At 42.3% G+C, this 11331-nt stretch overlaps 1 protein-coding gene across 3 annotated transcripts in view; it reads left to right on the plus strand.

Moving 5' to 3' along the window:
• DUSP11 (dual specificity phosphatase 11) overlaps positions 1–10792 on the plus strand; it is a 15210-nt gene extending 4418 nt beyond the window's left edge. For all 3 annotated transcript variants that reach the window (XM_039524197.1, XM_039524196.1, XM_039524198.1), the window contains exons 3-10: positions 910–1041; positions 2609–2732; positions 4301–4361; positions 4789–4835; positions 5996–6071; positions 6998–7123; positions 7564–7608; positions 8361–10792. In XM_039524197.1, the coding sequence (XP_039380131.1) occupies positions 910–1041; positions 2609–2732; positions 4301–4361; positions 4789–4835; positions 5996–6071; positions 6998–7123; positions 7564–7608; positions 8361–8631 (882 nt within the window). In that variant the 3' untranslated portion in view covers positions 8632–10792. The remainder of the gene's footprint in view (positions 1–909; positions 1042–2608; positions 2733–4300; positions 4362–4788; positions 4836–5995; positions 6072–6997; positions 7124–7563; positions 7609–8360) is intronic.
• The last annotated feature ends 539 nt before the right edge of the window (positions 10793–11331 follow it).

Raw genomic sequence — 11331 nt, forward strand, 5'->3', positions numbered from 1 at the left:
GTTGAAAGATCTTTTTCCACTATAAAGATACATGTGTCTAATCACTCCTTTAAATATGCAGAACTGACTTGGTCTGTAATCTAGTACATTTGATCCAGCAATCTGTCTCCCTTGATCTTTCTACTAGTCCCAATACTTTCAAATTAATAGCCAGTGAATTATATGAAGGCTACTGCTGCTGGCCCACCTCATTCACCTGGAGTACCCAGCTACTAAGGTGTTTGTCCTTTTTATCCATATAAGTAGTAGCTGTTATTCCTTTATCAGAAGTATCTAGATGATTCTGCTTTTAAGACCCTTGTTGCCTCCTTGTGTTAATATCACAGTTGCTATGCTGAGATTTTCATCTGTTTATTTCTTTACCATGCTTGCGTATTTAAAAATGCATAGGATGGTAAGCTTGTGAATACTGACAGATGGCCATATGCCTGGCACCAGCAGCAATGTTTGAAGGTGAACCTCCACCTCTTTAGATGCATTTCTCTGCCATTTGTGTATCCTCTTGGATTACTGTCAGATGTGTCTACATGTAGAGAGCTCCAATCACTATAGTATGTGGGATTCTTGGAACACAGCTGAGCAATCTGATGCCCTAATGTCAGGGAGAAGATGCTCTCAATAGATCAATATCAAGGCACTTCAATATTTAATGTATCTGCTTATGCCCGAGGCCTCTTCCTGTTTGGTACCTAGATTCTGACACACCTACCTTTTTAGGGGGTACACCATTGGGCTGTGGGTTGGTGGGTGGGTGATTTAAGTCTTTACTATTGTGGTCCCTAGAGTGCATGGGAACTCTCCCTCCCAAAGCTGTTGTGAGGTGTTATATTTGTAAAGTGCCTTGTGATTCTTGGATAGGGTGCTGCAATTGTGCACGATATACTACTAAATATTAATATTTCTCGCCAGAGTTTTGAATGGAGACTTGACCCAAAAGACAGATTTTCTCCTTTTGACCTCATTAAGAAAATTAGAGAACAGAAAGAAGAACTTGGCATGATCATTGATCTAACATACACAACGCGCTATTATGGACCGGAGGTAAGTTAGGATGTAACAACTATCCTAGGCCCCAATACTTCTGCTCCCTGACAGATTTTTCTGTGGGACATTGAGCATGTTGGTTAGCCTCCCTGTGCCTCAGTTTCCCATCTCAGAGGCATTGGGAGGATTAATCCATTGAAAATTGTGAGACTCGCATACTATAGTAATGGGGGTTGGGGAAAGATTGTGCCTGTGTGGATCTGAAAGCAGGATCAGGACTAAAAATCCCCTCACTATGCCCAAGTGAATGAAGTGGACTTCAGTTTTTCTATGAATATGGTGGACTCTGTAAGTGACTACATGTTACCATGTTCTGTTGTTTCACTCTCACAGCAACACTAAACAAAGGCTTCTGAATTCCAGTTCAAACTGTTATTTATTGTTGGCAATAATTACACGGAAACAATTGTTTAAAATACTCCCCTAGCCCTTCTGCTACATGCACTTTGTGTTTGTAAAAGACAGATGGGAAGGAAACCTGGGACAAATAAACAATAGCAAAGGAATGTATTGGTCAAAAATATTTTTGTTGGTACCTCAGTTGTCACTAGGAGGACCAAGTATCAGAGGGGTAGCCGTGTTAGTCTGGATCTGTAAAAAGCGACAAAGTCCTGTGGCACCTGTGGAAGCTAGTAAATAATTAACAAGGATTTGAAGAGATTTTAATGAATGTTAGTTAGCAAGAGTCAGGCCATACTGTAACCTTAATGACGTAAGACTTGTAGGAGCAAAGATAGTGCGAGGCGACAGGACAGGAACTGTGTACAAAGTTATTATGACCTTGCAATCACTAACCAAAATGCAGGCTTGCTTTTCTTAGGATTGAGACAAATAAGATAAGCCTTTTTGCTGTGTATAAACAAAATGTAGTTGTTGCTTTTTACTGTCTGTATTATTGTTAGAAATTGTCTGTAAAAGGTATAAAGGCTTGCTGTGATTGTTTACCAGTTGAGAGACCTGTCCAGGACCCTGTGTCCTATGGCACTCTCTCCCTCCATGGTAATTACTGGAGAAATAATAAAGTATTTAATTTTGCTGCACCCAAACAAAAAAGCGAGAACTGAGTTTTTCTTCGACACACCTTATAGACTAACAAACTCTTTGTTGCTATCAGATTTTGCATCTTGGTAGTCACTTGTGAATCACTTGTGAATCACTGTTACTAAATATGGGCTGTAAAGTCTCCATAATAGTCTAGTGTAAAACTACTCTAGTTCAGAACTCTTTATGGTGTGTGTTTTATTAGAGCCCTTGCATCAGTTCTGGTTCACTGTAAGAATTGTTTCAGGCAAATTTCACTCCATGTGTTTATACATAATTGTATTTAAGCACTTCTGGGAGATGCATGGTATATCTGACAATATGGTGCTGTTGTAACTTACCTGAGTTATTGTGGAGGATTTCACTTACCAGACTAAAATCTCACAGGCGCCCTTTCAGATTTAGTTTTTAAACTATAGAAGGATTTGCTTTCTATAAAGCACGTGGACCCTTTCAGTGATAGAAATGTTTGGTTTTTATGGTCCATACAAAAATGTGTTGGATTCCCCTTTGTTTTTTGTAGGAGCTACCAGAGACACTGTGCTACTCCAAGATCTTGACAGTTGGACATGAAGTACCAGATAACGAAACAATTTTTAAATTTAAATGTGCCGTGAGAGAGTTTTTACGGGAGAACAGAGATAACGGTGAGCATAGATGGCCTTTAATTCTTATCCGCTTCCCTTGATTAAAAACTCCATTGTAATTAAAATGTCTCGAGCTATAATGAACACAATCTCTTGTAGATTTCAGTGTGCTAGGGAAGTTCTCGTATAATCTTGTGTACAATTAGTTCCCTGCCTTTGGTAGCCCATGTGGGTTTTGTCTCATCTTGGCATGTGAAGATCCAAGAGGATGGCAAGGCAACAATGCCAGTTGCCTTTGGCAGTAGCAGTAACATTGGATTCATGGTTAAGTGAACACTGAGTTCAAAAAAGAACTAGACAAGTTTATGGAGGATAGGTCCATCAGTGGCTATTAGCCAGGAATGGCAGGGATGGTGTCCCTAGCCTCTGTTTGCCAGAAGCTGGAATGGGCGACAGGGGATGGATCACTTGAGGATTCCCTGTTCTGTTCATTCCCTCTGGGGCACCTGGCATTGGCCACTGTCGGAAGACAGGACACTGGGCTAGATAGACCTTTGGTCTAACCCAGTATGACCATTCTTATGTTCTTATTAGTATAGTCAAGCACCGTGAGGTTTCATCTAGCACTAAATGAATTTTTGGACAAATTTATTTGACAAAAAGTGCAGTTTCGGTCAACTTAACTGTTTGTGAATAAGGCTAAGATTTAGTCCTGGGTATTTTTGGTAAAAGTCATGGAAAGGTCATGGGCAATAAATAAAAAGTCATGGCCTGTGACCTGTCCATGACTTTAACTAAAAATATCCATGGATAAATCTTTACTTCTGGGGCCCTGCTGCTCCAGGGCTGGGGGTTGACTGCCCCCGAGCCGCTGCTCTCCAGACAGACTCCAAGTGCTCCTGGGACTGCTGCTCCAGCGCCCCTTCTCTCCCCCCAGACTGCTGGTGCTTAGGCGGTCCCCAGGGTACTCCCAGGACCGCTGCTTGGGTGCTCCCTGGAGCCAGCTGCCCAGGGCCGTCCAAAGCAGCAGCTGGTTCAGCTGGCTCCAGAGCACTCCCCAGGACCACTGCGCAGGTGGTTTGTGAGACCAGCCTCACCGGCTGCTGCTCAGGTGGTCCCCAGAGCCAGCTGCCTCCCAAGCAGCGGCTGGTACAGCTGGTCTTGTGGACCTTTGGGCCAGCTGCTAGAACAGCTCTGAAGTCAGCTGCTGCCTGGAGAGGCTGCGGAAAGTCCTGGAATCTGTGATTTCTGTGACCTCCGTTAAAGAATCGCAGACTTATTTGTGAATTTCACACCAGTAGTTTTGTCCATTTCTAAAATGGTTGGAAGGAGGTGGTGGTGGAGCTGCTGCTGCTGCTTCTAGCCCCTTAAACCTTTAACCACTGTGCTAGGGCACTCACCTGGGGTGTGGGAGACCCTGGTTTGAATCCTGGCTGTTAAACAGTCCGTTGCAGGTCTGAGTTTCACCAAAAAAATCTGGTAGAGATGTTAATTTGTTTACGTTGGCGTAATCGGTGAATGACTAACAAATGTAATCAGAATTGCTTCCTTTTCCTTTCTGATGCCCACTGCCTGCCTGAAAATGAGCACTCTATTAAAAAGCGTAACTTGAATTTCCTGTCTCATAGATAAACTCATTGGAGTTCACTGCACGCATGGCTTAAACAGAACTGGTTACCTTGTTTGTAGGTGAGATATCTCAAACTCTTGTAGCTAAGCTGTGCTAGATGGGTATTTCTCTAGTAGCACAAGGGATGGGAAAATTACTTATCCAATGTCTGCCTCACTATAGCTAATCCTGGACTCTAATGTAAAGTGCACTGGTCAAGGGCCCAGTGACCATATAAAATCTTGGCTTTCATGAACAGACCAGGATTAGAAGTTCTCTGGGCAGATAAGTACAGATGCTCCCAGGGCATGCAAGTTTTTTGCGAATGAGCCTTGGTATAGCAATCAGAAATTTACCTCTGCTGTAAAAGCTGTAAGTACTTTGATAGCCCATCATGGCCTGTAAATACATAATCTAAAAAAAGCATCCAGAGAGAGAGAGGTTTGTCTTTCATTCTTGAGCATTATTCCCGTAATTAGAGCTCATGTATTACGTTGCTCTATTCAGGTACCTAATTGATGTTGAAGGCATGGAACCGAATGTTGCTATAGAGCGTAAGTATAAGGAGATCACTGTTTTTCCTGTTTCTTTTATGGGGCAAAACACTGGCTAATAGCTTGCATTCAAAAGGCTCTAGGAGAGCTAGGAGGTTGGCTCTAGGAGAAGAGCACAGAGGGAGAACTTGTAAGATCAGTTTTGCACTATAGGAAAATGTAATATTGGAAGAGTGGATGGATAATAGAAAATGGGAGGGCAAAGAGGAAGAGGTTTATTGTGACGATGGATTGATTTTTGCTACAGTGCCCTTGGAATCCATCTTAAGCCAGACTGATGTCAGTGAATCCAACCCAGGTGACTTATGGGTGGGAATGCAAAATAAATTGAGCAATGTTCCGCTCCATTACCAGACCATCTCATTGCGTCTCTTACAGTAGAACCTCAGAGTTATGAACCCCTCGGGTTATGGAGGTTGTTCATAACTCTCAACAAAATGTCACGGTTGTTCTTTCAAAAGTTTACAGCTGAACATTGACTTAATACAGCTTTGAAACTTTACTATGCAGAAGAAAAATGCTGCTTTTAACCATGTTAATTTAAATGAAACAAGCACAGTTTCCTTGCCTTGTCAAATCATTCTTAAACTTTCCCTTTATTATTTTAGTAGTTTATGGTTAACACTGTACTGTATTTGCTATTTTGGGGGGTGGGAGGGTCTTTGCTGCTGCCTGATTGTGTACTTCTGATTCCAAATGAGGTATGTGGTTGACTGATCAGTTCATAACTCTGGTGTTCATAGCTCTGTGGTTCTTCTTTATAAACAAGAGAAGACCTGCTCCGCCCAATGGGTCATTCATGCAACCATGAGCTGTCATCAAAGAGGCATTATGTAGAAATGGAGTTGCACCTTGATGTCTTAAATGGCGTCCCTTCGTTCCAGTCTGCATCTCTCTTCTGCACCTTAAAGGACATCTGCCTAATATCCAACCCTCCGATACCTATATGCTTAACCTGTGCTCATATGACCCTAACTGAATTATTGGTAATAAGTTGGGGTGTGCTCAGTGTCAAAACCAAGGAGTTAAAATCATTCTGAGTTCTTTATTACTGCTTATACGGGGTGTGTCTTCAGTGCTTTGCCAACACATGATCTATCCCCTGTCCTGAGTAGCCTAGTGTAAAATATCTATGTAACTTAACTCTTCCCTCCTCGTAGTGTTCAACAGGTCGCGAGGGCATTCTATAGAGAGGAAGAACTATATTGAGGACCTTCAGAAGGGCCCCATGAGAATGTAAGTCACTGTTTCGATATCTGTGTCTGAGTGCTAGAATGGAGAATAATGAGCTCATGTCAGCTATTTAATGGACCTGAGTTTAGCTTTTTAGCTCCTGTTAGCTGATGAAGAAGCAGGGATCAGTGGATAGGGAAAAGGACTGGAAGCCAGGAGATCTGGGCTGTGTTCCACGTTCTGCTGGTGACCTTGGGCAAGTCACTCTGCCTCCCAGTACCTCAGTTTCCCCATCTTTAAAATGGGAATCTCACCCACCTCTTAAAGTGGTTTGAGGTGCAGTTATCACTGAGACTGTAAAGAGAATAAAAACTTCCCTGCAGCTTCAGCAAGATGTCTTCCCCTTTTCGTAGGAGTCAGGCTTTGGAACTGGGGCATCACAAACCACATCAGTTCCAGCCACATACCTTCCAAATGCCCAAAACTCCCCAACAGAGAACCTGAGCAGACACTTCTCTGCAAACCATGCGTGGGAGTTACTCAGCTCTATCCTGAGCTAGATGTTCACTTAGTAGGGAACACCTCAATGGGATCTCTTCATGTCCCAAATGAACAGGAAGCTTCACTTGTATTTCTCCAGAGGAGCTATAGGTCACAGCTTCCAGGACCATGCGCTCCTGTTGTCATGGACAGACAATCTCAGATATGCCTTTTCTCCCATTCCCTTGTTACCACAGGTCTTGAGAAACATCCCTCAGAGGGATAGCTCAGTGGTTTGAGCATTGGCCTGGTAAACCCAGGGTTGTGAGTTCAATCCTTGAGGGGGTCATTTAGGCCGTAGGGGCAAAAATCTGTCTGGGGATTTGGTTTTGCTTTGAGCAAGGGGTTGGACTAGATACCTCCTGAGGTCCCTTCCAACCCTGATATTCTATGATTCATTGAGTGATTCTGTAGATTTGGGCTGAGCTAATGGAACATTTTTGTTTCAGGAACCATGCTGCAGATGGACTAGCATTTGATTTAATCAAAGGACAAAGCAGCACAGCACCAAATTTGGATTTCCAATTAGCTGGATATCATCCGTATTCACAGCAGCTCCCGCTGGCAGACGGCAGGTTGGTATTTAGTTTTCTTTGCTAACGTCGGGTCTGGTAGAGTGGATTGGATCACGGGAAAAGGTATATTTGTGAAAGTGACAAAGGTAAACAGGAGCGCAAGATTGCAAGCCAGGCACTCAAGTTTGAATCTTGGTCCCAAAACTCACTTTTGTCTAGGAACTGAGTTTAAATTCAGTTGCTAAGACTGTTTCAACCATAGTCTGGACAAGACCTATCGATCTGGTTGCTTCTGTGGCAATTATTTACATTTTGCACTGTGCCTAGATACATTGTGGCAGGTGCATAATAAATGAATGTAGAGGTAATGAAATAGTTTTACTACTCTAGGATACTTTAGCACAAAGAAGGGCCCTACCCTATGATTCAGACTTCAGTGACTCTTGTGCAGAATTGCCTTTGTCATAATAAGGCTGTAACTCTTCTTCTCCTGCTCTTAGGCTCTTCCCTTCTTGGCGAGGAAAGGGAGGAAGAAGAGAACAAAGGTAAATGGCTTCCTCTTTACTCCTGGGATGGAAGTGCAAATGCCAAGTGTCATGATATGATACCACATCTGCAGCTCCCACCTCTTAAGTAACCCTCTCTGGTCCTTGCTTCATGGATGTGTGGGTGAAGTTCCTCTTCCTAAATCTTAGATTATTGGGCTGAATTTAATTCTTCCATAGTTCACGATTTGGGGGTTACAAACATATCTGGTTGGCTTTTGTAAGTTGAAAGAGATAAAAGTACAAGAATGCTCCTTGAGAGTTAATCTGTTACACTGGAAGGTTCAGTTCTGTATTATGTATGGTTGACAATCAAACCCAAGTGGCCAAGGGAATGTTTCATAACCTTTTATAACTTCTTCTGGGCCAAAATATGGGGGGCAGGAGGGGTTATTCCTCCTGTTAGGACAAACTGGAAGGGGTGGGAGGCAAGGGAATACTTCTGTGAAGACTTCTTGTGCTGCAGTTGACTTGCGTACAAGAGGTAAGCAGTAGTAATACTTGACCACCACTTTAGGGTACTGTAAAGCTTCATGTTTGTAAAAGATCTTAGCATTTTTCCCTCTGAGGATCTATGTAAATGCAAAGTATTAAGAGACTGAGAGTCTTAACATGATTAATAAGGCCTGTCAAAGTACAATTGATGCCTCGCTAGTGCAGTTGATCTCTGGTGTAGCTTAGGAGCTTCAAGAGTTGAGCTCTCATGAACATCTCGTCCATCCAGGTAAATGACCTTGATCTTTCTCTTTCAGAGCCCTGTACCCTGTCAGGAATTTCCATGGGGTTTACGACAATGGGAGATCTGCTTATTACAAGGAATGTGTCCCTACAGCCAACCTGGCCCAGCAAACACCCCCTTACAACTTGGGACCTGTCAACTACCCTGTTCCCCTACCTTATAACAAACAGTATAGTGGTTACAATGGACCATACTTTCCAGTGCAAAATCCTCATTATATACAACAGGAAACATATGAAATGAAAACGTTCAGCAGACCCAAAAGGAGTCACTATCCATATTAATGTGAGGAGCTCATCTGGTGGAAGAACTTGATAGTGTGCTATATGGTATCCACTCTGTGCAGTTTTTTTTTAATCTAGAAGCTTTATTCGAGAATGAGTCTTTTATTCATTCTAATTCCTTTGCTGTGGTGCCCATCGCTGGCCAATTGCCAGTCAGGAAACACAAAGGAAGGAATCATTAATTTTAACATTGAGACTGTTTTTAAAAGTTTTATTTTTCCTAACCACCTTCATAACAAACCCTCACCCTTTTACTGTATTGAAATATTGTGACATCCATGTTAAAAGGACTTATCGAGTTCTAAATGGACACCCAGGATAAATATGGACCCAAACTGACTAGGTGGTTTCCATGAGAAACGTTGTGTGCATTGTTTAAACTCTTAAGGGAATTGTGTTTTAAACGAATGCCTTCCCCTGCAGTTGTTTATAACCAAAGCATAGCATGGCAATACCTGGAAAGGTAACCAAAGTGAAATTGAATAGTAGAGCGGGCCAGAGATCAGCCTTTCCATCCCGTGAAAAAATCTCAAATTTTTGAGAACTTTCACCCCAATGATCAAATTAAAAAAGCTCCATGGGAAGGATAGACTGAAAAAATCCCACTTGATTGATTTCCCACAGAATTCTTTGGCTTGCTGCCCAGCTCCCTATGAAGTCTGATTTCTGGTTGCCTGTTTTCCATCACAAGATCTGTCTAAATTGATAGGTTTCTACAGAATGTTTCAATTTTGATGATTGGCATTGTGCCAAAGAAAAACCTTCAGCTGGAAAACTTTGGACCAGTTCTATTTAATAGCCTAATTTTTCCATTCTTCAAGAGGAGCAAAATCTAGCGTGATCATTTTCATTTTACATTGTTTTAAACATGTTTTTAACCTTAGTATTCTCCTAAATGTAACAGGTGAGGGACTGGGTGGCTCTAGGAAGCCTAAAGGTTGGTTATTCAGATTGAAATTGAATGTCAGCAAGGTCATTGCTCCTTATCCACTACCCATGAGACAGGTGATTGTTGCAGACCACCATGGTTATCAGTCTATGTGGCAGTCTCACAGAGGCCGAGGATGGAAGCAGAGACTACCTCCTTACTGCAGAGCTCAGCATGGAGACATGTTGTCATTTATGTCCAGGAGACTTGTATTAACTGTTCCTGCTCTGTGGGGAAATGGAGACTGATCTCCAGGGCTTTCAGCCTGGCACTTCATTTTACCAGCACTAAAACAAGGATGTTCAAAACAAGTTGCTTGTGCCCATTTAGTGAGGCTAACATCATGGTCCTAGTTCTGTGAGAACGTGGAAAGGATAGTGTCATTCAAGCTTTGTCTTCACTGCTTAAAAAGAGGATTGCTTTGCAGCAAGATGATAAATGCAGGGCAGTTCTTACTGTAACATCCTAAAGTGGAGACAAGGCACTTGTGTTTTCTGTGAGGTGGCCAGGCAAGGTCTGCACCGTACTTCTACCTGGAATTGACCACATCGAGTTTCTCACAGTAAAACTGAAGCGCCTTGTTTTTTGCAGCAGAATTGTAATCCATGTTATCCTATGAGAAAAACAACTGTGTGTCAGTGAAGACAAACCCTGAGTGTGGGTTTGCTCTGTGAATTAATAGCCAGCGTGTCCTCTACCAGCAACAGGATTCTGAACCTGGCATGATTGATTCTTGATTAGGATAACTTTGCTGATGCACACTGAAAGCTACTCTAAATTAAAGTGTGTTCATTCCAGGGCCATAGTCCTTGAATAAGAGAAATCAAGTTTTCTCCCTAACCTGAGAGCTTCAGGTGGACAGGATTGCATGTGCCTTGGCATCATAATTTCATTCCTTGTTCAGTTGCTGGCTGGCTTATGCAGTAAAGCTCCTCACACTTAGGCTATCTGAGAGCAAGAATTGACCAGTGGTGTGGAAGGTAAGTCAGCAGTCTGCAGCTTCCTCAGGAATATCAATTCTTGTATTTAAGTTATTCACATCTCTGTGGAGGTATTGTTTGCAGTCAGTGAAAGTTTGTTTTAAATTGGAAGTAAAGTTTAAGCTTAATAAACTGTATTAATGAGCTGCTCCTGAAGTACTTCATAAACTTCTTGTGCATTTTATAAATGACTCTAGCTATCCCTTGCTTGGCAGCAGCTTGTAATAAAATGTGGTTTGATTTAGGAGGTCGATATCTTTCCTCACTGGTGTGGTTTCTATTCTTGGCTCTTTCTGATTTGCTGTTTGACTTTATATTTAACTTGCCTGTGCCTCATTTTCCTCATCTGTAAAATTGGGGTATTTCCCCACACCCATCTTTGTAACATTATTTTAAGATCATTGGATGAAAGGAGTTAAGCAGCTAGCTCAGGCCTCATGGTTTTTGTGCAGGATGTTGGCATTTGGAGTTTACGGTGCAGGACAAATGGGATTGTTGTGAGAGCATGATGCAAAAAAAAATTTTTCTTTAAAATGTAAGGAAAACACAGGGCTCATGAGCTTTAACCCATTGTGGCAGATAGTGCCCACTCGAGCAAAGAATGGCATTTATGGTACAACTCAAGTATGCATTTGCAGATCTCTTATGTATGATGTTTTACTGACCTGTAGGACAAAGTCCTTTTATGTACTGAATATGGTGCTAACAGGTCCTCTTTCAACATGTCATGCAGCCTGGAGAGCCTGGTTTGGGCACAGAGTTTAGCCCTTGCCCTTGTACAGGGCCCTGGGG

This window comes from Mauremys reevesii, linkage group 2, assembly GCF_016161935.1.
Source record: "Mauremys reevesii isolate NIE-2019 linkage group 2, ASM1616193v1, whole genome shotgun sequence".
In the NCBI taxonomy this organism is placed as follows: domain Eukaryota; kingdom Metazoa; phylum Chordata; order Testudines; family Geoemydidae; genus Mauremys; species Mauremys reevesii.